General features: G+C 38.3%; 1 protein-coding gene across 4 annotated transcripts; it reads right to left on the minus strand.

Moving 5' to 3' along the window:
- Positions 1-374: 374 nt before the first annotated feature.
- ncln (nicalin) lies at positions 375-16120 on the minus strand. 4 transcript variants are annotated; one of them, XM_041790710.1, is made up of 15 exons: positions 15836-16120; positions 14860-15050; positions 12606-12750; positions 12400-12494; positions 10309-10389; positions 10075-10178; positions 9302-9390; positions 8985-9124; positions 8375-8553; positions 7730-7817; positions 7597-7635; positions 6040-6200; positions 5819-5872; positions 5528-5606; positions 375-4317 (listed from the first exon to the last, which is right to left on the minus strand). In XM_041790710.1, the coding sequence occupies exons 1-15, from the start codon at positions 16008-16010 to the stop codon at positions 4255-4257; spliced, it is 1683 nt and encodes a 560-aa protein (XP_041646644.1). In that variant the 5' UTR covers positions 16011-16120; the 3' UTR covers positions 375-4254. The 4 variants fall into 4 exon arrangements, with proteins under 4 accessions (XP_041646644.1, XP_041646643.1, XP_041646641.1 ...); XM_041790709.1 differs by having other exon boundaries at positions 6040-6203; XM_041790707.1 differs by having other exon boundaries at positions 376-4317; positions 8327-8553.
- Positions 16121-27324: the final 11204 nt, after the last annotated feature.

Here is a 27324-nt window from a genome sequence, read left to right on the forward strand (position 1 = left end):
AAGGAGAGGCAAAAAAAAGCCCTACAGGTATTTCTTATAAATTGCACTGTAATTTATTAGTATTATTTTTATTGTTCATTAGTAGATCAAAATTAGAAAAGGGAAGGGAGAATTTGGGAATTTTTATGACTTTCTTGAATGAATCAGTAACTAAAACTTATTAATTCAAATCGTGTTTTAATGATACATGTTTTTGGACCATTGATACGTGCTGTAATCAATACAAATTGCCCCTCTTTCTGTCAATTTGACCACTTGATAGAGACAAATCTTTGCTCTTTTGTAATGTAATTTTAATACCATTCAGCCAATGTTATTGTTTCATTTTTCCCATAAAATAAAACATGTCAGTAAATAAAAAACAGGCTTCTTGTTGTTTTTCCTTTAATTTTATCTTGTTAATCACAACTGATATCATTATCATTGCAAAGATTGTTGTGAATGAGGTGAAACATACCAGAGGAGAGTTCATTTCAGTGCACAAATGTAAAACTGCTTCAATAAATTATAATGTACCACACAGTATTTCTCTCTTATAGGTGAATGAGGAAAATCCTGTTTTTATGATGGCGATGGGGGAGATCATGCAGAATAACAGAAAAATACAAAAAAGGCAAACATTCACACAGCAAGGCAAGAGCATAGATAAATTTGAGTCAACACTGCAGTATTTATTTAAAAGCACAAATATCTTTAATAACCACAGGGTTAAGATATTCTCCCCGATAACTTCTTTGTGTTATTGTCCATTTAAGACACCCAGTGTGGAAATACTGCAATGCTGATTCAACCAATATCTTAACACAGATTTAGATTCAGCTAAAGGTCAATTTCAGCTCAACATGTCTTCACTGATAAAACACAGGCAGAGTTCATCTCCATGTGTTGTCTTAGCACTCCTACACACGTGGACTTTTGATTAGGCAGGATAAACATGTTTGCTGCATGAAACCTTTACTAACATGAGCTTTCAGATTACCTTAACGGTATAATGTTTGAGGATTTATAAAATAAGACACAAAGGCAACAGGAAACAATCAAAGGTGACAGAAAAAGTGACAAAAAATCTGAAAAGAAACAAGGGTTGGATTTGTTTTAACTTCTATTACTATATGTACCTTAAAACTTTAAATAATAGCCTGGCTCTATTTATTTCAGCTGATAAAATGACCCCGCCTTTATACTGGACGGGCGTCAGCACAAGACAGGTCTTCAATTATCTTGTACACAACAAAGACTATAAAGCAGGGCTTTCCACAAACACCTGACTAGCCACTTAGAATGCTTTCCCATGTGGTACCAGCTAGACTGTACTCAACCCACTCTACTGGGGTACCTGGTACCTGATAGGTTTTTTCTTGGTATCACCTCTGGCAAGGATCCATGCACACTGAAGTAATGCTCGAATGTGACGCCAAGACACTGCCTCTTACACCACTGAGCAGTCAGATTACAGTCACTAGGAGTGCAACGAGTTCGAATCGACCCCTCTCCTTGTCAGCTTTATGCTGCTGTATAGCTTCCCAAACTCTGCTGTACTTTTCAGAGATATTTTATCCCTCACCTGTAACCGTCTCTGGAACAGAACTAGTCTCCTTGCTGTGACAAACAGCCAAAGGTTGAGAACAAGACACCCTATCACCTCAGTGTCCTCCATTGTTGCGTTGGACGTCAGGGTAGTTTTACACAGCCACGCTGTAACGAACCCACAAACGTCCAGGAAGCTCTCTCAAAGTATAATTCAATGGGAAAACAAATGTTTGGCTCAAAACAAAGAAAAGTCAAGCTGAGTCAAGCCAGTACCACATATAGAAATTAGGGCCAAATAATTTGGGAAAAGTATCAAATTGCAATATTTTCTCCAACATTCTGGTTGCTGTTATTTTTTTAAGTTCCTCATGTTAGGCATTTCTCAAAAAACAAGCAATAAATTATTGTATAACAAAAACAATATTTGGTATGTTAAACTAAGGCTGAACATTTTTGAAAAAAATTTGATTTTTTTGACTCATCAGAACTGTTGTATAGAAGGGATTAATATTTTTTATGTCTTTTAATTTTTAATTTGACAAAAATATAGAAATAGAAGGAAATAGGAATTTTTTTGCTAATTATTCTGGAATAATTGACAGTTAAATAGCTGTATGGTTCATAAAGCATTATACCTCTGCCTTAAAAAATGAATTAAAACTGGCATTTTTAAATACAATTTTGAGTTATAGAAATATTGCACCTTCTGGGATTTGAAAGTTGCAGTAGAGCATACTACAACTGAATCCAACTTTTGAGTAATTGCCCATCCCTAATGGAAATGCACCAACCATAGCAGGTTATTTTTTTTCTTTACTGAAACAAGCAGCAACTCACTTCCTCTGTACATTTTGAAATCATGACTCTGCTATAACCACTATGTTCACGAGAAAGATGCTTATCCATCTGTGTCAACCCCGCCCCTGAGAGTGTGAGTGTGGGGAGCACACGTGCCTGCAGACCTCCTTGCTGGCTACTTCTTCTCACATGCTGACAACGCCATATGTCTGTGGAAAGCCCTGGAAACACTTGAAATTGTGAATTTACCCTAGAATGAATATTTCACTCTGTATAAGGATAAACACGTTAAAAATCTGTTGACCTTGCTTTGTCAAACAGCCCATCTTTGTAAACATGCTGCACTGTGGGGGAGAGAGGGAAAGACCCTGCTAGTATAACAACATTTATATCATATGTATGAATCTCCAGCTGATCTTTAATCATCTATCCTTCACTGGTACACAAACTATCATTAATCTGTCTTTCTTGGGCCGATGGTGAGGTTCAGTTTCACCTCCTTATTTTAGCTCCACAAACTATCTCCTTGCAACAACACCAGGCTATTAAAAAGGACTGGGCCTTAAATTAAGGCAGGCTAATATCTGAAGTTTTACGGTACATCTGTTGAGGACTCAGAGTAATTTGGCAAGAATTTCTCCATTTATTTGAATATTTCCTTTCATAAAATCACTACCAAGGCAATAGTATAAGGGTCATCTAAACACTACTTCACATTTTATTCTGACAACTCCTCTTATTAGTAAACTTTATGTTAAAGGAGTCATTTGTACTGCACATTTAAGGGATGAGTTCATATTTTCGAAGTCTTCCTTAACACACTACCCACATATGGACGTTGGTGGCCTATGATAACTTCCTCTCCATAAAGGGTCTGAGACACCCTCTATCTTGCAGAAATAAATTTAAAAAATGGCTCTACGTCTCTGACAATGAAAGAAAATTAATGGCTAGGTATTTTAACAATCAATAATCCTGGCTAAATCTTGTAAATTGAGAATGAATTAAAGTGATTTAATTCTACTAAACAATTAGTTCTGGAACTTTCCTTGCAATGACATTTTTGCTATATTTATTAAACTTGTTAACAAAATAATAGCTATAAAATAGACCACAAAAAATGAATGAAAATGATGACTGTGTTCATAGTGATACTGTTATAAAGAAGTGTTATTATTACATTTGTGCCAAATGAAAGCTAAAATTTGGCTCCAAAGATGGCAACGAAAGCATCTTTTAGTTCCCTCTTCATCTTTTGATAAACAGGGTGAAAAGAAGGAACCCACAATGAAAATTCTAGTTTTGGATACCTCTCCACCATCAGTACAGTACACTATAAGCTCAACATATTTCAAGGCTTTCATAAGAATGTGGTTGGAGTATTAAGACAGACCTGATAAATATAAACCCATCCTGTACTAGAAAGGGAGGGGGCATATCTGTGGTCTAAACTCTGTGTGGTCAGTCTCTCCCTGTAGCTGCCTGTGAAAAGTCATGATGTCACTTTGGCAGATGGACAACTCATCTAGCATGACTAGAGGAGGATCAGAAACATCAGGAACTCAAACAGATCTCGAAGATGTTGACAAATTCCTTACATCCATCACATGGAGTCAAATAAATGTTTCCAAAGTAAGGGGTCATTTTAAATGAATGAAGAGAAATCTGCTGATAAAGAGCAAAGAAGAGGGTGAGAATGGATTCCTGATTATTCTGGTCTATCAGACCAACCGGGTCAAGTTGGCAGCAGGACAGGATCTGACATCATAGTTTGTGGATCAGGATGAAGGATGTGGAAGTGATTCTGCTGGTTTGAAAACCGTCATGACAACAGCAGCTCGTCCCAGCGCTCATGTTCTTACAGGCTTAAGTTTATCAACTTGAGGAAAAGGGTGAGACCTGGAAAAATAAAAGGTGTTGTGCACCTTAATGGGCCTTTGCTTTGGGCTGGGTGATTCTGCGGACAACACTGTACAGGACCCCGAAGTTCTGAAAAGGAGTGGAAGACAGGAATGGATGGTGATTAAGTATTTCCATGTCTATATAGGAAGATATTACACAGCATGCACACAAGGGCACAATTTGGGATAATGACTGCAGAAAGTTAATTATGAAGGAGGAGCGCCAATGACCTGGTCAGTGTGGTGGTTATAATGTAAGGTTTCTACCTCTTTTTTCCCCAAACGAGAAAAACAATGTTTAAAGGTTTATACTGTTTTTGTCTTTCCTGAGTTTCATTTCCTTTTTTGCACAAGAATGTGAAGAAATACTGTGAAAATATGGGGATGAATTTCTTACCGAGATATTTCTATACAAATATGTTCTTGAAGGAGTATGATACCCACAAAAAACAAATGCCTATATTTCCAACTCATCCAAACCCCAGTTTTTAAGAAAGTAAGTATAACTAGATGCATGTAAATAAAAATGTTTTATTTATTAATGTATTGATATATTAATGTTTTACCATGGTACCTACTTATTGGTTATTGCTGGCTGTCGGACAACACTTTGAGAGTCTTTAATCTAGAATCTCTAATGCTGTTTTAAAACAGCTCTATGTTCTTCATATTTTCTTATTCAAAGAAATATCACACTGAAGGTCTGCACACATTGTAAAGAAATCCTGTCCTGACACAAGCAGCAGCGGCAGAAGTTGAACAGTTTTCAACCAGGAGCACTTGAAGTGTGGTGAAAAAAACAAACCAGCTGATGCTGAGGGCATTTATTTGCCCAGGGCATTGAGTGCTCAAAACACTGGACTACATTGGTTTTAAAAATTATGTGCTGCCAGTGCTAAAAAAAGTTGACTATGAACACAGGCCCTGAAAGTGTCAAAAATCTCACAATGTCTTTATATGTAGGGATTCGTTTAATAGTCTGTTAAGTGTGTTACATAGATACCTTTTTAAGTATTTATTTGGTAAATAAACTTTACAATGACTTAGAACAATAATCTGACAGAAGCAAATGTAAATTCAAGAGCAGGACAGCCAAACAGATTTGAAATTTTATAAAAAATTTAATGAGCAAAGGCTGCTTCTAACGCTAGTTTGCTAGTACAAGCTTACATTATCCCACTTTTTCACAATGTTTATTTCTTAAATATCAGTTGTAGTTGATTTAAACAGAACAGACTTAGAGAACATTTATGTAATGTGGTGCATGTGTGAGAGGAGCTAAAGACACACTGACTCACCTGGATAGCCAGATACATCATCCCCAAGTATGCTGCAATGCAGACCGCCAGCAGCAAGTCAAAAATAGCCGGCTTCACCCTGGAGGATGAGAAGGAGAGAGAGAAAGAGTCAAAAACAGAGTTAAAGAGAAGAAAATGAATAATCAGAAAGGATCTTGGACATTATTTAACAATAAGTCTTAATGTCTGAATGTTTTCCCTTGTATCTCCTGAGAAGTAAATAAAAGAAAAAACTGCTTGATGACCTAATAACTGTGCTGAAGCTTCAGAGGAGAAAAAGTAGAGTATTACCTGTAAGCATTCATCGTCTGCTTCAGTTGGTCATAGAAAACAAACTCAGGATCCCTGGAGGAGATGGTTAGAAAGATGTCACTCTGACAATGTGATACAGCAAATCAGGATGTATAGCACATGTATCACATTTCAAGAAAAAAAAGTTGATAATGGAATTTTCCAGGCGATTTGCTCATGAAAGAGCTGAAGAGCTGTTCAGTCGTCATCCTTCTCTTTACCTTTTGTCTGCTTTGACATAGTGTCTCTTGACGTCTTTGAGGTAATGTCCGAGGTGATACTCGAGAGTGGACACCACGCTGCTGTCTTTGTCCACCAGCTGAGCTGCTCTGGGCTGTGCTGTGAGCCAGTCCACCACTGCTGACATCTGCTCCTCCTGAACCTGCTGACCGGACACAAAGAAATTATAGTCCAGAACAGAACAATTGCAGCTACATGTAAGGATGAAGAGCTGCAAACAATTAACTGTGTGAGTCTTAGATTATCATAAAGATGGATACTGGATACCAGAGCTACTTCAACTTCAACCAATACCAGAATCACACGCATTCCTTTCTATTATTGTGAATCAGTTCAAAACAAAATTGATATTTGAAATCAACTTTATTTTCAACAGCTGCTCAGCAAACCCTGCTGCTGATGTTTTCCTTCCTGTACTGACACCAACTTTCCTGGTATGCAATTGTTGTGTCATCCTGGTCCTTGGCTAGACTATTGGCATTGGCAGCACTAGCACTTAGCATCTGAAATGTTAATATGGCTGTTTCTAATGTACACATGCACTGCCTGTAAAGTCTATAGAGCTGTATTTAAGATGCCAAGTCTGCCAAATGAAAGTGAAGAAATTCAGGAGTAGGTCAAAAGCCCAAGCTCACATCTTACACCACCATCCAGAGTTAAAATATGCAGAACCACCAACAACTTTAAGGATTTGCCTGACAATTCTGAATGGAAACTAAAAAGATCTGCACTCTTTCAGCATCATCAAGAATAGAGTATTTAGATTGATGATGCTGTCATTTTTTTAACAGGAAATTCTGATAGTTATCTGGCTTATGCTTACACGTTTTACTCTTATTAAAGTATGTTGAATCAGAATCTCGGCTAAAAATCAGTTATCGTTTGTGCTCTTAAGGTAGAATCAGTGTTGCAGAGATAACTGCAACAGACAAAGTATGACCACTAATTTGAAGATAACTGGTAATTTGGAGAGGTGGTTGAAACAGATGATGCCATGTATCGTTGTGCGCACTCACTAATAGGTGTTTCCCAACACCAGCATTAAAAAAAAGAAAAACAAAAAACAAAAAAAAAAAACAGAAAAGGACACAACAGCCTAGAAAGTTACTATTCAATATTGTAGTTTATTATAAGAAAGGCTAGCGTTGAGCAGACATATCACATCATACCACCTCAATATTATTGCTGTCGAGTGCAAACTTACATTTAAAGGATTTCTTTTACATGACCTTCTTCCGGCATAAATTCTCCCCTGTCACTTTGGCTTTTTTTTCTTGAAATCACTGTATGATTATATATACATATTTAGAATAATGGGAAAACGATACCATTTGATTTCATATTAAATTTAATTTCTTTTGTTGAAACTATCTTGTGACTCTCCATGGGTCAAATTTAATCAATGCCAGAAAATTACATCAACAATGCTGAAGATGTCAGTTTTGTGCGCTGCCATATTTCACTGAGACCAGATTTAACCTGCATCACTGAGTGTAATCAGATTTAAGGTAAAAGAAGAGCTGATTTTAGGGACTTACCATCTGTTCTGTAAAGATCTGCAGGTCTCCAGGAGCCCCCTGTGTCATACAGCAACAGCAAACATGTCAAAGAACAATTATAAAACAGGATCAGTAATTCTAGTTAGTGCATTTTCTCCCTCTGTGTGTTTACCTTTTCAGTGAGGTTGTATATGACCCGTGCCAGAGCTTCTGCGACCACTTTGGTGTTCCTGCTGAGTTTCTTCACATCGACGTGAGGCCTGTGAGACAGAAACAAATGCATGTAGACAGAGAGAGAACTGAGAATAAACATAAAACAGAAGAGAAACCAGAGTCCCAGGGGATCTTAGGAGGAAGAAGAAACCCATTAGAGAGCACCTGCACAGATTTGAGAGAGAAGATAAACAAATCACAAATCAGCTGAGAGGTGAAGTTAGAAACTCTTCCACATACCAAATTAATGGTTTACAGACAGACAGTGGGGAGATGAACACTAAAGGAAGGAGTGAGAAAACAGAAAGGAAAGGTGTTTTCCCTCGCATTAAAAAAGGAATCAAATCCAAAACCTCACATTCTGCAGCGCATGAATACATTCAGATGCGGTGTAAACTACGCACTGCTCACATGATTCCTCTCTTTATGTGGAAAAAGGTTTTACATGACGTGAGGAACGGGAACTGGTCCACGACAACACCAATGACATGAGTGAAAGTTAGCTGGAATGGAAAACTTCTTTCGGTGTTTCAGAGACTTGCAGTAATGAACCCACCCAGCAGGGGGCTCTCCCGCTCCGTGGCGAGAGGAGGGGGACACTGACCGCACGTCCATGATGCTGGAGCGCTGAGCCAGGCGGTGGGACTGCAGGTGGGACAACGTGAAGGCCGGTAGCCGACGGATCCCGAAGCGCTCATGCTCCCAGGCCAGCATGTCATCTGCCAAGTTGATTTTCTTGTGCACCATGGAGAACTTGACCTCTGGGTACTGACTGGAGACCACCTGAGGGGACATGAGGGAGATCCTGAAATGCATTCTATAATCTAATGAAATCTGCATAAAAGACAAAAAAAGTATTATAACTAAACAATGCAGGCAGAAAAAGAGCATTCAAACATTTCACAAAGGCTTATTTTTTTAACTGGCATTAAAAAAAACGACTTTTAAGGAACTGCAGCTGAAGAGAGTCTCTAAGTTTGAGCACACAAGTTAAATCATTTACACATTATTGTACTTTCTGAAAAACTCACATGATTTGGCTTTAGAGCCAATAAAATCTGCTGCTGTGTTACTGAAAATCTGAGCATTATAGAGGGATATGTCTCTAAGTACAGAACAATAGATCTGCTACAGATTAAGTATGTTGCTGTGTTTTTGTCAACCCCTGCTTTGAGAGATTCAGTCATTAAGCTTTAAATTCTTCTGGCTCTTACCATCTCTAGCTCCTTGAGCAGAGAGTATTGAGGGGTTCCTTCTTTCGGGGGCTTGGACACATGGAGGTGCAGGGAGTCACCATTTCCCAGAGTGTCTAGACATAACACGAAGGCTACATTGTCCTGTAGCAAACTGGAGTCTATGAGGAAGGGGGGGCATTAATTAAAGACAAAAAGTGGTTCAGGATGATGTTCAGGGATACTAAAGAACACAGACACACAGAAGAAATGGAATTCCATATGAATGTAAATCCACCAGCTGGATATTTTTACACTTTTTTATGTTGAATGAATGAGAATCTAACGTGTTACTATACCTGTGTGGTCCAGGTTGTCTTCCAGCCAACGTTTGGTGCCCTGGTAGTTAAACTTTCCTCCTCCAGATACAAAGAAAAGTAGGTTGTACCTGAAACACAGCATGATCAAAACATGAGTCAAATCGATAAATAGATTTCCTGAGGGAATCTAAAGAGGGCATGAAATATCTGAATGTATAGAACAACATCGCATATACACCAGTGGCTCACAAACAATAGAGTATCATATTGAGATCTAATTATAACAGTTAACACCATCATCATCGGTAAAAACCTCATCATACACATGCTGAATAAATCAGCATGATGACCTGGTCTTACAAAGAGAATTTACAGTCAACTTCATCTCTCTCCTATGAAACACTTTACATGAACTCCTTCCTCTCAGCTACCGTGTGATGCATTTAAACAAAGAATGAGCCTGTGCCGTGTTATTGACAGCTCTAAGTGTTTAATACAGCCTACTGTGACTATGAGAGCCAGTAGAGATCATATAATGCTCAGTGTAGTTCTCAAAAAGCATCTAAGGCCCTGCACTGATCTTAAAACAAATGGACAGAGCAAATAGACTTTATGTTGTGTTAAGAAGAAGCCCTCAAATCTGAAATCAATACTACTTCCGCATTTCATCATACATACAAAATGTAAAGAGAGACAGCAGCAAAGAGCTTCATGAAGATGGCAAAAATGTGTCTTTCACTCAGCTAAAAATTGTTCATAATCGATTGAACTTCTATTTGAGATTCAATTTTACCAGTGGAATCAATACTCACCCAGCATGCGTCCTCTTGTAGGTGTAAAGTTTAGAGAAGAGACGAGCCAGCTCTAGTAACATCGACACACCACTACCATTTGAGTCTGCCCCGTACGACAGCCACTGGAGAGACAGAGGGAGAGTCAAATTATTTTCCTGGCCTGCTCTTTGATTTTTTTTAAGCTACCAGATTTCCTGCATGTTCTCAAAAAGCCAGCTCATATCTGTAGGTGAAAAGAGGCATGGAGCATACCGGAGCAACACCAAAGGAGTCATAATGAGCGACCACGACAATAGTAGGCAAGTCCTCTCCTCCGACTCCAGCCAGGCGACCCTGAAGATTAAAAACATAATCATTAGAGAACTTTGTTAACACTAATGCTAGCAGAGCTCACAGAGCTGCAGTCACAGCTGACCTCCTGACCAGACTATTAAGGTAAAACCTCAGTCATTCACCTAATCTGCTGCAGTGTGACTAAACCTCCTTTATTTCTGGTTTAAACACAAAGCTCAGATTAGAGAGTTTCAAAGTAACACTTCATCCCTGCTTTGTTTTGCAACCTTCCTGACTCTAAAAGCTGGATCCAAAGTACAAACAATGACAAAGCTGTCCAAATCCCTTTGTGAAGGGACAAAACACTGTAGAAGCAGATTTTTGTAAGTCTGAGCATAAACAGTTACAGAATTACCCTATGCCACATTGAGCATAAATAATCTCCTTGCTAAGGCCAGAGGACTCATGTTTACTAAATTTTAGCTGCACTTGACCCTGAGAGCAAACACCAAGAAACGCAAGTCCAGTCAGGTCAATAGCCTGACATCCTGTGGTGTGTAAAAATGTGTGAAGTTCAGTGATTGTGCAGATTCCTCACTTGAAAAGGACTGAATATACAATGAAAAAATAAAACTGGCTTCCACTTAATGCTTCAGCTCCTTCTTTCCACCTTTTATTTTGAAAAGTTCAGTTAATGTTATTTAAAGGTTTCAACTTCAGTTAGTTAACTTCATTTAGTTGCGTGTTTTAAGCATTAACATTCAGTGAAAACCTTTAAAACAGGAGAAACAGGAAATACACCTGTGCTTCAGGGAAACTAGCAATACATCAAAAAAATCAAGAGCTTTAAATTGCATAGAAATTGCAAGAAATAAACATTAAGCATCACTGCCATGTTAAACACTTGTTTTCCACATTACTGATAATATTTTCACTTTTCAAGGTTTTTACATCTATATTTATTGTATTTTAACCTTGAACATTATCTCTGATCAGCTGCTGAGATATGGGCGCTACTTCTCTGCAGCATTACCTGCTTCCCAGGTGCACTAAAAACGTTTTCTTCTGGATGATTTGCAGCCATTTTATCTACTAAAAATCTTTTATTTTTACATTTAATTGCTTTATAATAAAAATAATAATAAAAGCAAAATGTAATTCATGAATTCATTTAATGCACCTAGAAACACATGCCATGTGTTCTATGAATGTTTTCATTTTAAGGATGTTTTTCTAACCTTAGCCTATTTGTTTTGGGATTTTTGTGCTTTTTTTACACCTTCCCACATGTTCAGAAAACCTTCAGAAAACCTTCAGAAAACCTCTGCCTTGCCTTTTCACCCTTTTCTTTAACAGCCAACTGGAGACACAACAGGAGAAACTGTCTTTAAGGCTCAAGTTAATTAATTAAAAAAGCAGCAAGTGTGGTTTCTGAGGTTTTAAACTTAAAAAATGACTATTATTTGACTGGAAAAAGCTTTCCACCTAGATAAACATTTATTAACATCACCCTCAAAAACATTTTTTAGAGCAGAATATAACAATATTTTGTAAATCTAAAGCAAAATAGAAACTGAGAGTAGCTTTCTAGTTTGTAGCTACAATACCGCCATACAAAAAGAAAACATTTAATCGTGTTCTCGATCTCACTCAGAGCCAGTTTTAGTTTATCTGATCTTCTTGCCCATTGACTGTGGGAGGAAACTCGACCAGTGGGAAAACAATGCTAAACTAAAACTAACTCAGAAAAACAGACTGTTTTAAGCCCAGAACATTTCTGCGGTGAGTCAACAGCACAAACCACCAAGTCTCTGTGTCTGCAGCCTTGAGGTTATTTCAGTGGACTGGAATCTACAAAGATTTTTCCCCCCCAAGTTGTTTTCTCTACCAAAACAAGCTTTTATTCCTCACATAGTTGTGGTAAATGAACTATACTAGACTTAATATCTGAAAAATCTTGAAGCAGACTTTTGTTATTGTTTACTTCATGAAATGTCCCTAGATTTATAGTGTGTTTCTAAACATTTACGTAAATTGGTGGTATGTCTGAGTTACATTTCAGCATCTCACCTCTAAACTGGTGATGGCCCAGTCACTGATGGCTTTACTCTGAGCTCCACTGGTCACCATCTGGAAGCCGTTGGCTGTGGCTGTATGCAGCAGCACTACAGGGAGAAAAATAAAATTACAAATAACTGACTAAACCAAATGCAACACTGATTCACTTAAAATAGAAGGGGTGTAAAAGCAGGGAAAAATTAAGCAAACGACTCTACCTTCAGCTGCTGATAAGGAGCCCTGTGAGGAGGAGGAAGTCAAGGTCTGAGTGTAGATGGACAGCAGCTCATCGTCCTCCATGGCAAAGTAAACGGGGACGATGGTCTCAGTAGCTAACATCTCTGGCTCAAGCTCCATGAACTGCTGCATGAGAGAAGCAAAATATACACGGCTTTAGCATTTCTTAACATAAGATGCTTATGGTGTAAAACAAAAAGAGAAAACCTGTTTGTATTCCTTTAACACTGTAAATTAAATATTACTCAAGTTTTGACAAGAATAGAAATAATTACAGGTTAACAACAGGAGCAAAAGTGAGCTCAACATAGCCAGGCTTTCTTTGGCTGACAAATCTTTAAGATCCAGTTAGATTTAATGAGTACCACAAAGTTGGAAAAGAGCATTGACTGTCAATTTAGGCTTTCTGCTTGAAGCTGTGTTCGTGCTCAGGTAAAAGTTGACTTTAATGTGTCATGTGCAGTTCAGAAAATAAACAACACTGCTGCTTCACTACAGGGGATACATACTGAAGAAAAACATGTTTAAATTTCTATATTAATTTTTTTAGTTTTGCTATTTGACAAACTGTCAGCGCTTTATCGTTATTTCTGAGGTAAAAACTTACACACAATTTTTAAATCTCTAACAGTGACTCACATGAATTCAGTTAGATAATCAGGAACTGTTTAGGTCCGAGGGCCTCTGTGTCTTAAAAATGTGGAAATAATTTTCATATCTGGCTAAATCAAAGTCAAATTTATATACTGAACTGGTTTAACAGACTACAATATGAGGGTAAATAGGCCATAGTCTATGGAATGTGACAAACAATCAAAAATATAAAATATTTGTTTTCCTATAAAGCAACCCTGTTAGAAGGACTTTTCATGACCAAACATTTCAGTAACATTTTCTTTGATGTGGTGCTCTCTTGGTTCTTTTAATGTGCATCATAAAAAAAAAAAAAAAAAGAGTACAAACAGGTGAAGTAGGGGAGGTTATTGGGGATGTGATCCATGCAGTCTGTGTTACTGTAGCTGCAAAGCTCCATTCTGTGATGTTAAACAAAAGTAACGATACAAGAAAAATATCTAACATAATTTCTAACCTGAAGATTTATAAAACCCATGTTGAACATTCCCAGCAAGGAAATAATTAACAACAAAAGACAACACTCTTGGCAGCTTTTGAGCCGCAACTCTGAATATAAACTGGTCCAGACTCGTTACACTGTTGATCTTGTTAGGTTAAATTTGTGACATGAAAAACTCTTACTTTAGGCTCGACAGACCAGCCTCACCCCCTAATCTCCGCTTGTGGTACAGCCCATGGAGCTTTTCCTGAACCCTAAAGACAAATATCTGTCTCTACAATATTCACCAAAACTAAATGTAGTTATGTAAACCAAATGTATAACTCAACAAACACCTTTACACTGTTTAAACTGACACAACTGCAAAAGTATGCATTACCAAGACAATATAAAATCTCTGGTTAATAATAGGGCTAAATGATTTGGGAAAATAATATAATTGCAACCCCCCCCCAACACACACCCCATATTGTGATTGCAATTTAATATGCAATCATTTTGTTAGTTCCACTACTCATGTATTTCTCAACAAACAAGCAATAAATCATTACATAAAAAAATGGAAATTATTTGACTCATATAAATTACTGTATTGAAGGGAATGATGATTTTATGTCTCTTATTTCTAATAAGACAAATGTACACAAAAACAAGCTAAGTAGGAAATTATTCTATAAAACATTAAACAGAAAAAAAATAAAAAGCCGATACTGATAATCAGTCGACCCTGAGTTAAGAGGAAAAGCTTAAAATTTCTAAACAGACAGATGGTTCTTTAAATAAAATTTTGTTGGGCAAGGCACTTAACTCACACCAACTCAACAAAAGTCAAATGAGCTTTTGGGATAGTTGTTGGCACCACTGTGTAACCTTATAAAAGTCTGACATCAATGAGGTATGCTATCCAAATTCAGAAATAAAAATGCTTTCACTCCTCTTGTTGTATTTAGAGATCACATACGCTTTTATATTTAATGCATCTCAACAGTCCAGTGTAGTATCTAAATTGAGTTATCATTAAAAATGTGTTGGCAGATTGAAAGACATAATCAATAGCCAATAAAGTAAAGTTATAGACAAGCAATAAAAGTGGTAAACCGAAGTAGGATTTAACACGAAATGAGACACCAACTTTTTAAAAAAAAATTAGTGCTTTTTACCTGTACAATGTCTTGGGGCACAGCAGACATGTTCTTGGGTAGGATGATAACAACAGCACCAGCTGACTGCCGCAAAGCTTTCTGGTACTCTTCATAGGAGAAATCTGCGAGCCGCATGATAACACAACGGCGACTTAGTACTTCTGCCTCCACAGTACGGGCCTCCGTGTTCAGGATGGCATTCCTGGTACCTGAGGGAAGGAAAACAAACCCACAATGAGATGGGATAGTGATATCTTTGGGTAAAACGTCAATGTGATGCACTGTCTGATAATGCTGATGATATACAATCAGTTAGTTGATACAGATCAAAACATAAAAAAGCTAGGTTTTGATTAATTTTTGGCAATTTATTAACATTTATTAGGTAATTTCAAAATTCTTCATTCACTGATGTTCCCCCCATGTTCACAATGCAAATAATGTTGAGATAAAGATATTACTGACATTTTTCAGTTTTGTCTTGTAATTTTTTTCTATACGACACACTGGCTGCTAACATACAGACACGACTGTTTACAGACAAAAGCCCCAAAGTCAACTTATTAGTCAGAAAAATAACTTCTATAAAAGAGGAAGAAGAACCATAGGGCAACGTCCATGTTAAAAAACTTAAGACTGGATGTATTCTTGAAACAATATTGATGTAAAGATGCAGTTACTCCCATACTCGCTCTACTATTTACGAGGTATTTATTTATAGTGAACTTTAGATTTATCTTAACCGTAATGTTTCTGATTTGCTTTTAGGAAATGGGTTAGCTCGATTCTGACTGTTAGCATTGCTAAGCTACATTAGCAGCTAACCAGCTAGTGCTGCTGCTGTCATTGAAACGCTGCCTCGGTTTCCGGAACATCAACAGGGGACAACAACCCAGCTAAAATGGGTTAACAGTCAGAGACAGAGCCAAATACTCCTCGGGTTGATGTAGAGGTAATTCAGTTTAGTCCCGTGTTATAGAAAAGGATGACTTACCGTAGGGCTGCCCCTGCAGGTCGTACTGCTGCATGCGATACACCGTGAACTCATGTGCAGCCTCGGCCGGGAGCGGTGACACCAGGATCAGCACCGCGGGGATAAACACAATGAAGGTGAGGGGAAAAGAGGATTTAAACATGTTATCAAACACTTCACTTGCCTCCTCAAACATCGTGGCGATTTTATTCTTCTCAAAGCTAGGAGTAAAACAGTATTTTCAGCTGTCACCGCTCTCATGAACTATGACAGCCGGGGACCCAGATTAGCTAGCCAACCAACCACAGCAAGACGTCAACAATTGTGATCAGGCAAAAGCCGGGACGACCTGTCACTCTGTACTGCTGGGATAGGAACAAATGCAATATATATTTTCCACGTGAATTAAATAAGGTTGAATAATTCTGTTTCCAGTAAAGGGTTTATTGTTTCATCAAAAATATTTACGTTATTTTCAAGTATTCGAAACTGTGTTGAAGTAAGGGTCCTTCAGGGATTATACAGAACAGCCATAACAAAGGATTTTGTTTTATTTGAATTCATAAGGAGGCGCTGTATACCACAGAATCCAGGTATGGGAACTGCTAGGTAACAAATTTAGTTGGATTTTAGTGGTTTTAAATTTAAAATTATGTTTTAAAGTTTGTTATATTTTGATACATTTTGCAAAATATTATCTTTGAAGGCGTTTACTTAATTTGATGCATTTCGGTCATATATTGTGAATTCAGAAAATTCAGACTCCCTCCACTTATTTCGATTTTTTGATGTTGCAGCCTGATACTACAATCATTTAAATTATTTTTTTTAGCACAGGTGTTTTTCCATTTACTGTGGGATAGAGGTTTACAATAGTATAATACATTTCTTTAGCCACTTCCTTTAAACTGATTCTTTGTATTTTAGTACTTGCATCTTGTTTCATGATTTTATTTGCTGTTGCGTGTCACTATGATGGAGCCCGCCCATTTTATTGATGTAACTTTGAACTGACTTGGTACATTCTTTCAAAGATTGTATATTTTTTCCAATTTTGACATGCAGTACTGATGTATACTTTTTCTAAAACTATGACCTGCGATGTACATATTTTGTGTATATTTTTCTTGGTCTGTACTATCCTCACATTGACAGAATTATGTCACATGACTTGTCAGATGATTCAGGGCGTGCATATATGGAGGCTAACCCCTGTGTCAGCTCATGTCTTATGAAGGGCTAAGGCCTGAAACGTCAGGTGTGATGATGGTCTTCATTAAGCTTCGGAGAAGCCTGGTGTGTGGACTTATTTTTCTGTTTAACCGAGGTGTTTCCCATTTTTCTTGATCTTTGCTTGATCTTTGGAGTCTACCAGTGGTGAATAAAAGTGATTGGACATGATTTGGAAAGGCAAACACCTTTCTGTAGAACCTCACAACTGACAATGCATATCAGAGCAGTAACCAAACAATGAGGTCAAAAAACTGCCTGCAGAGCTCAGAGACAGGATTGTTGCAAGGCACGGATCTGGGGAAGGCTATAAAAGATATCTGCTACCAAAGGTTCCCTCTGCTCGAGTGGAAGAAGTTTGGCACACCCAAGACTCTTTCCAGAGCTGGTGGCCTGGCTAAACTGAGCAATCAGGGGAGAAGGGCCTCAGTAAGAGAGGTGGCCAAGAACCTAATGGACACTCTGACTGAGCTCCAGAGATCCTGTGTGGAGATGGGACAAATTGCCAGAAGGACAAACATCACAGCAGCCCTCCACCAATCTGGGCTTTATTTTAGAGTGGTGAGACATAAGCCTCTCCTCATAGCAAAACACATGAGAACCTAAAAGCACCTGAATGACTCTAAGACTGTGAGAAACAAGATCCTCTGGTTTGATGAAACCAAGGTTGAACTGTTTGGCCTCAATTCTAAATTTTACGTACGTCGACGTACGTCCTCCAGATCTGGAGGAAGCCAGGCACCACTCATTACCTGCCCGACACCATTCCAACAGTAAAGCAGGTTGGTGGCAGCATCGTGCTGTGGGGGTGTTTTTCAGCAGCAGGAACTGGGAGGCTGGTCAGGGTTGAGGAAAAGCTAAATGGAGAAAAGGTCAAAGATATATTTGAGGACAAGCTGCTCCGCAGCGCTCTGGACCTCAGACTGGGGCAAAGGTTCACCTTCCATCATGAAAATGACCCGAAGCATACAGCCAAGACAACACAGGAGGGGCTTACCTAAGCCCCTCCTGTGTTGTTACTTTTTCTTTCATGAGAAAGATAAGACTAAATCTGAAAATGATTTTTGATTGCAAAGACTGATAAAAATAAGTTTAATTTTTGTCAAGATGACTTGTTTGAGATTAAAATGTAATGTAGTTTTTGTCAGATGTTCAAAATCCATGATATTTCTTCACTGTGAATAAATCTGTGAAAACATCCATAGCTATTCTGCCTCTTAGCTGTAGAAAGGAGCAGGAGGGATCTCAGATTTGGCAGGGCGCACAGAAACCACCAACATGATTTGGTACCAGATTCAGGTGAGGGAATAAATGTTTGGACTAAAATCAAAGACTAAAATGTATGGACTTTTATGGAGAAAAAATACATTTGTAAAAATGTTGTAAGCCTGTTGTCCTCATATGCAGAAGCCATATTTTAGTCAAAACTACTTCCTGTTTAAAGTCCCGGCTTAGGTGTTATATCAGGTTCTGATCCTAAATGGGTGGGAGTGGGAGAAACTTAAAAATGCAATACAAACAAAAGCCTGGGTCTCAGGTTGTTAAAGTAGCTGTCAAATTAACACTGGTAAGAACAAGAGAATGAGATGTTTCTTAATGTGTGATTTTGGTATGAGACAATGAAATATATAATCCTTTTGACCATAAGATATTACATTAATCTAAAATATGTGATTTTAACAATTTGGCTGCTTTAGATTACATTTGGTCCTCACTGCAGCTCTGTAATCCAAAGAAATTGCTTATCTTTCCACTTGTGCAATAGTTAAATTCTTTTGATATGAATCATATCACAGAAAGACAAAATAACCATATCCAGTCCTATTACTTGAAGAGAACTGACAGATTTGGCATTAGAAAGAAAATAAAACCATGGGATTACCAAAATCGACTTGTTCCTATAAAATCATTTTTTATGTTATTAAAAATCAGCATGGAAGTAATAAAACACGAATAAAAGTTCAGTTGGGTAGAGCTGAAACACATGCTCTGTCTTTCCCTCTTTCCTCTTTTCTCCTTGTCTCCAGCTCCTGAGGCCGCTTTGCTAAGTGGCAGATTAATGCTGATATGATGTCCTGCAATCCCACTTAATGGACCTTGGCGTCATTATTTCCTGAGTAATCCCTGCCCGAGCTGGTGAGGGAACAAGCAGCAAACAAACCCTAAAGCCAGTAAGGATTTGAAACTAATTGTAATTATTTTACGCTAAAGAGAAATGATTGTTAAGAGATCAGCTGACATGAATATAAGGAGACAAAAATAGAAAAGAACAATTATCTCAAGAGAGGAAGAATGATTTTGTACAGATGGCCAGCAAGTCACATGAATCTTATTTCTCCGAATTTCTAACATCCTCTCATAAGAGCATCATCAGACAACAAAAAAAAGGTCACTTTTTTCACATGGCGTCACCTTGTCCAAAAACTTAAACATTTTTTCCGCACATGACTGTGTCACCCACAGTGGAGGCTCAAAGGCAGTCCCATACATACACACAAACACACACAAAGACACAATGCATGAGCTGTTCAGTGTCCTCATTTCTTTCCAGCGCTCCTGGGAATGTCCTGAATCACTCTAGCCTTTGCTCCTGACCCCCGGCCGCAGAAAAACACTTTCTCTGTGTGACCGCACAAAAGGTGCAGTCAGTGTGTGTGCTGGTAAGTACCACGGATTAACAAGAGATTAGCTACCTAGCAGTAAGTAAGCAATTTCTGTGTAGCATGCCTATGTACCAGGCCCTCCCTAAGTTTTGATCCTCACAGAGGATGCTGTCATTTTCTCACCACAAACAGTGTCCACACTCAACTGTTAAAATCACCCAGCAATAACGGCAGAATACAGAAGATATACTGTGAGAGGCAGAAATTCAGAGACACCACTATCAGGACACAATGGAGGGCTTTCTAGCCAAGAGCGTTGAAGATTGGATGATTGAGAGGCTCCATTTTATTACACTGTTGTCATAAGATACATTATCATAAAATTTAATCTGTTCTTAGCGCTGTGGCATCCTGTGGCCATCTGACTGGATTTTTGGATTTAAAAAAAATCAGTTTCCTTGGAGTACAACCTTCTGAATTTCAATTTAGAATCACATGAAGTCTCAGTAAATACTATCCAGTACTAATCAAAGAAAATTAATAGGAATGATACAAACAGTTTTCAAAGAAGTGATACAGAAATAGAATTGTATCATAGCTTTATTTTTTTACAATTTAGTTATTTATTCATTCATTGACTTATTTATCTTTAAATGGCATGTACGGTGGCACCGAACCTGCCAAAATAATGTCATACATTGTTGGTGCATGTAATTTTGTTTTAAAGCACAGAGATATAAAAATAGAAAATAGAAGTAGAAACTAGAAATAAAGTTCTTGTATTGTATTGTAGATCACCAGGACCACCATGGAACATAGTGTCTACGTATAAATAGCTTTTTGACAAATGAAATAATTTATCTGAGCTAAAAATGTCCAGGAATAGACATCATTCATAGAGGCACCAGACTGTTCTTAAATCAACTTCATTTTGAGCACTAGCACAGACAGAAATGGCTTTGTGTCATTGCCAGAGATAACATTCAGATCACTGTGATTCATTGAGAACAGCACTAATGTATTTGCCTATAGAAGTTTGAACAGGCCATCCAAGGGCTCTAAATAGAAGCTGATTTTCTCTTTTCTAGAACCAGAGAGGAAAATGAGTGAGCTTTAAACTGTGCAACAAGCTGGCCTGCTGCTTTGGACACACCTGACTATGAATGCTATAACATCTACTTTAATTATCTATGAAAGTCCTTCCCATTTCACCATCATTATAGTTACTGATGTTAATTTTCGAATGATCAGTTTATTATCCACATGATTGTGCTTTTCGTACTTTTACTTTCAACGCAGCTTTGGCAGATGGCTGTTCAACGTGAGTCTGGTTTGAGGTCTCTGCTTTTTTAAAGAAAGCTTTTCCTCAACACTTTGTAATGGCACTTGTTATGAATTAGCTCTATACAATAAAAGATTTAAAAAGTTTGATTGGAATAATGAGACTGATCATAAAGTTCTCCTTAAAACTCCTGAGAGGAGCTTGTAACTGGTTGTCAAACAGACTGATATCCTTATTACAAGGATTAAGAATAACCATTTGTATGACATTAATGTGGTTATTTAAAGCACAGTGTAGAAACAGCCTTTTTTACATTTCCAAAGCAGAATATTTCTGAAATGTAGAACATTTAAAGTTAAAATCAGGGGTGGAAAATAGTTATATTTACTTAAATTACTGTAATAGAATAGTTTAGTTGGAGGTACTTGATCCCCCAGTGTTGGTTCAGCTGATGAATGTTTAGTTGTGTTTGGATGTTCTGCTGGATTGTTGTTGCTTTTGATGTAAGACACATTTGCACCATGAGTAAAGTTATCCACTGAGTTAGATTTCATCCATGTGACTTTTGATGATTCTAAAAATGCATATTCTTCATTAAGATGTATTGACTCTGCTTTGTTATTGCCAGAGGAGACCCACCTTGCCACAGATTTACAAGAGTTACTGCAGCTCTTTTATGCTGTAAGATAATTTACAATTTTAAAGTGTTAAATTTAACTTTATATGAGTTAACACTGTCACGTTTTTGTGTGTATAACTTTATTACAGAGATGTAACTCTACCTGCACAACCTGGTTGTAGATCTATTCTCTTGTTCTTGCAGAAAAGGAAAGATCATATTTTGCTGTACAACCTCTCAATAGTATACTCAGTACTAAGTACTTAGAGTAAACTTTGAATTAGACACTTTCCACTTTTACAGTGGTCATACCTTTTCACCAGTGGTTACATGGTATGGTTTTGGCCATACTAACTCATGTATTTGTTATTACACACACTGTATGGGTAGTGATTTTTATAGCTCATGTGATACGTTTTGATTTTAATTAAAAATTAATTCGAGGCTTACACACGATCAGGGGAGCAACTAAACCTTACTGACAGGTGGGCACGTTGTAGCTGATACCAACGTGCCAAAGGCTGTTACCTAGTTGGAAAACTAGTTGGAGTCAGTCAGCATGTCTGATATGGAGACCACCATTGTTGGACCTCAAAACGTTGCTCAAGAACCAGTGGTTGATGTCACTAACACTTTTCTTTTAGTTTTTGGTGTTTGCCATCACATGTAACCTGACACGCCAGATGGATTTGTTTCACACATCCATCTGGGAAAGCTTCAATAGGAAACGTTTGAGAAAAGGCAGAGGATTTGAAAAAAACTCGGAGTGTGATTGGACAAATGTGCTGTCTATCACATCTCTATGGGCCAATAAGAGCAACAAAACACGTGACGTAGCTGCTATCAAGCTGCACATGCGCAGCTAGTGAGAATAACGCGAAACATGGCGACTATAGACATGTAAGCACTCAACTTTTGTAATTTTTGAAAAGAAAACAATTCACTGCTATTCTTTGTTCTTCTTTTAACAAAGAAATGGTGTCAAGTTCTGATAAAACTGGCACTTTAGCAGCATCCACGCTAATCTCTTCCTCTATAACTGTTCCAGCTCTTGCTGCTGCTTGTTTTTTTATGTCACGACTCTGCTGTGCCTGAAAGTACTGCCCCTTGTCGCTGATTGGTCCTGTCACTTTCTAACTGGGCCTAAACGGTTCAGATGGGAGCTTTGCAAGATGGATTCGCCAGTGCAAAACAAGGAAACGGGCGTATCCATCTGCTTTGCAAGGTTACATCACATGTATATTACTACAAGATGGTTACTGTGTCCTCTAGCATTACACTAGCTTGCAGTGCAAAAATAATAAAATTCATGATAAAAGCGCATCTGTTAATTCCTAAAATGAATTTAAATAGAAAGTTTCAGTCTAAGGATTTAAAATGTGGTTTCCCCTCTAACATGACCTGGTAGCAACAGATCTAGTTTGTATCTTTAGATCATGGCTGACTCTCAATACAAGTTCCGACTGTTCTTTTCCTCTCTTCTCCTGCTGATTTAGGTTGATTTGTGGCCACAGGCCTGGTGGAGGCAATATCTGGCGTTGGCTTCTTTATGTACCGGGGAATTGATTTAACAATCATTTTCATTCTGGCCAGAGGAAATAAGACATAGAAAAAGGGAAGAGCATGGTGTATGACAGCCTCTGAGGCCGTGAGCCTCTTTGGTTGCGCGGGGCAACAGTCAGATAATGGATGATGAGGCCTCTTGGAGCCAGCCGTTCCATTAGGTTTTGTTAATGTGGTCAGGGGAGGTTGGCGTGGCTCATCCGCCTTCATATCCACTTTCAGAGAAGCTCACTCATGCAGGATTCAGCCTATATCTCTCTCTCCATTGTCTCACTGTAGCTCACTCTATACCGTGTTTGCTTACTTGCTTACACTCTCCACATTGTCTCCTTCTCTCTTTTCTTCATGATTCTTGTTAGATTATAAATGGATTCCTTTTGTTATGCTGCTTCACATTAGTTGGTGTTGTTTTAGCTGTATCTTCACAGTAGTTATATAACAAAAGAGGGTACATGTTGTTTCTGAATTTCTACACTGAGGGATGTGCTGCAAATGAAAAATTTTGCAACACAGAGGCCTATTTTTTTCTCTCTTTTCTGATAAGATACATGTGTATGTCTGCAGCCTGTGTGGCAAATAAGGAACTCCAGACTTGTGAAAGAGCGTGAGTCATGACCCAGAGTAGGTACTGTCTGAACTGTACATTTAAAGGGAAGAACAGAGAGAAAATCATGAATGAACCATGGGCGTGACAGTCACTTTCTGCATATTGCTGGTAATGTAAGTGGCATGCTGGGAGAGGATCTTGTCAAATGTTTTCCTGTCTGTAAACTTCCCTTAAAATGGTTACACTCATGCTTGCAGGGACCATGAAATCACAGCAGGTTCACTGTGTGTAATTTTGTCTGTGATTAAATGTCATATAGTTTGCACCAGTAGAGTACAAAATGAACTGAGAGGGTTCTGGAATGCCAGTTCATTTTGTTTAAGGTGGCCCTGTAATGACATTTCATAAAAACTATTTCATTTTATATTTAACATATAAAAAAATAAGGTTAAAGCTCCTGTGGAGATTTTTAAAATAACTGACAATCAGATGGAAATTAATACTGATTACTCTCTATAACCTAAGAAACGCAACAACATCAGCAAGGCAAAAAAAAAAAAAAAAAAAAATCTTGTTTGAGTGATACATTTAAGAGTTATAATAAACCAGAGGGAGAGTTTTTTGTTGAAAGCCCCTCACACTTAAAGAACAAATTCAACAGAGATAGGATGAAAAGTAAACTTTTTGTGCCTTTTTCAGTTGCTCAATCATGTTTTTTCCCCCCTTATCTTTGACTTTAAATCAGCATTTGGTTTGCTTTTTGGCCAGTGAGGGACCACAGAGCAAGTTACTAACAAAAACTGATCAGCTCTGTCGAGAGGGGTCTGGCTGCAGACCCTACATCTCTGGAAAACCCTCTGAAAGACTGTCCATCTGAGATGCCATCTCTGTCAGAATGGAAATAACCGCTAGAACTTTAGAAATAAGTTTGTCCTTGATGAAAACATTCTACTGCAGCAATCAAAGTTTATGTAGCTCCGTTAAACTACGTAGCTTACGCAACTACATAGCTAAAACTAAGCTTACAAAGCAGCTATGCAAGCTACGTTGCTATGGTAGTGGTAGTTTCCTTAACTTTAACTATGTTTGCTAAAGCTAACTTAGCTACATAGTAACATTAATTACATAGCTAGTGTAGCTATGTTAGCTTGAGCTAAAGCTATAGAAGCTAAAGTGAGCGACAGTTTGTGGAACTACTTCTAAGACAGGTTGATACATAATTGACCTCTGGTTAGACCTCTGACCTTTTTCTCTGTTTTCTTTAAATGTTGCTTAGTCGGTAATGTTTGCAGTGTAGTTATCAGAGGTGGACTTTACCACCAGACAAAGGTAGGCGATTGCCTACGGCCCCTAGCTACAAAGGGCCCCTAAACCCATTCCCAGCTTAACCCTTTCCTCATCTGTACTGGCCTATTCTGTCCATTTCAAAATTTTAAGGGGTTCTCTCTTATTAAAAGCATGAAATCTAGTAATACATACAGGTGCATCTCTATAAAGTCAAATATTGTCAAAAAGTGGGTTTATTTTATTTCAGTTCAAAAAACCTATAAACCTATAGATAGATTTAATTAACACAGACTGATATATTTCAAGGGTTTATTTCTTTTAATATTGATGATTATGGCTTACAGCTAATGAAAAACCCAAATTCAGTATCTCAGAAAATTGTAATATTACTTAAAACCAGTGTAAAATTATTTTAACGCAGAAATGTAGGACTACTGAAAAGTATGAACATGTACAGCACTCTATACTTGGTCATGGCTCCTTTTGCATGAATTACTACAGCAATGTAGCATGGAGTGGCATGGAGGCAATCAGTCTGTGGCACTGCTGAGGTGTTATGGAAGCCCAGGTTGCTCTGATAGTCGCCTTCAGCTCTTCTGCGTTGTTGGGTCTGATGTCTCACATCTTCCTCCTCACAATACTCCAGGTTCTCTGTGGGGTTTAGGTCTGGCAATTTGCTGGCCAATCAAGCACAGGGATATTATTCCTACTGTTTTGATTTTATTGGAAAGCACTTTGGTCACTTTATGTGTTGTAAAGGGCTCTACAAATAAAAGTTGATTGATTGATTGACCATTAAAGTGTATAGAACAACTTTATTAGACTGACAAATTTAGGCTTGTGGCCTTCAGCAGGGTCAATGAGAAACACATTAAAACACTCTTTCCATGTGGATAAACATATCTGCTTAAACAAGGTAAATATGGTTCTATTTGTGACTTTCTTGTCTATTTTGGCCGTGACATGCACATGGCTTGCAGAAAAAATAAGTGATCCTCCTATTCTCCAGATTCTTGATGTGTAAACGGGTTGTATCAGGCGTATGGGAGTTGGTGCTTAAACAGGCCGTCTGTAAGCCCTGACTTGTTAACATCCAAGCCATAATGAAAATCAAGCCTAGGCACCTCCACCATGCACGCCCACCAGAAGACTCAACCAAAGACTGAAGTTAATCATTGTTTCTCTCTCATGTCCATCCCTTTATATCACTGACAATACATTCCAAAATGTTTCTAATTTTCCTTCCAAAATGGTGTTTACGCTTTGAGTTAACACTGTCTCCGACCTTCTCCTTGTCATTCCTTCTAATGTCTTTGCATCTGCACTGGAGCGACCCTGAGTAGGCCTTGTGTGCCTCGCCGGAGTCATGTTTTTATCCACCCGGCTGCTGCATCACAATGGACGCCTGTGCCTACTGAGCTCCCTCTGACCTTCTCCCTCACCCAGCCGCTCTGTCGCTCTCCCCCAGCTGAGCGGGAAGCTGCCTTTCTGCCAGCCTAATAAATACAAAAACAAATTGCAGCAGGTTAGAAGTATGCAGCGTGGGCCGGAGCTGTTAATGTAATGAACTTGGCTTCATGGAAATAGGCAATTAAACTCCCACGGTGCCTCCCTCTGGCCCAGACAGACAGGCTGGGGGGTGGGGGAGTAAGACACCCTGGAGGGACAGAGAGATAGAAACAGGGGGTCGACGGGGAGAATAAAGCCATTTAGTGGGCCCATAGGAGTAGGATGTGTGCTGCCCGTGATTGAGCTTAAACACCAATTAGTCATGAGGCGGCATCACTGGGAGGTCAGGTTAGGCCTACAGGAGCTCTGTCCCACCATCACTCACCCTCCATGTGTTTGTTTTGTTTTTTTGCTGGCTAGATCAGCCTGATTGCTGACTGATTGCCTGACAGCTTTAAGTTGTTTAGATGTCAAGAAAGGAATATGAATCACAGCAGGGATCAGTGCTGCAAGTGTTCACATGTCTCCTTACAACATCCTGCAATTATAAAAAGTTTAGCTTTCTTTGCTTTGTGTGGTATTGATAAATGTAAAGAAAAAATGAAGTTTAGCTGGTTAACCAAGCTAAGATTTAAGAAACTGATATGGGAAAAGATACAGGGCCTATAAAAAGTATTCACATCCTTGGATGTTTTACCCTTTTATTGGTTTTATAAATCAGTCATGGTCAATTCAATTTGGCCTTTTTGGGAAAAAAAAATCTATCCATCTATCCTTCCATCCGTTGGAAATCACCTTAGTTCAGTGAATGTGCATTTTAGTATAAAGACGCCTGTGTCTGGAATGTCCATTCACTGGTTAATCAATATTCCTGGCTACCATTACACCATGAAGACAAAAGAACACTCCAAGCAACTCAGAGAGAAAAGG

The sequence above is a fragment of the Cheilinus undulatus genome, linkage group 7, assembly GCF_018320785.1.
Source record: "Cheilinus undulatus linkage group 7, ASM1832078v1, whole genome shotgun sequence".
NCBI classification, from domain to species: Eukaryota; Metazoa; Chordata; class Actinopteri; order Labriformes; family Labridae; genus Cheilinus; species Cheilinus undulatus.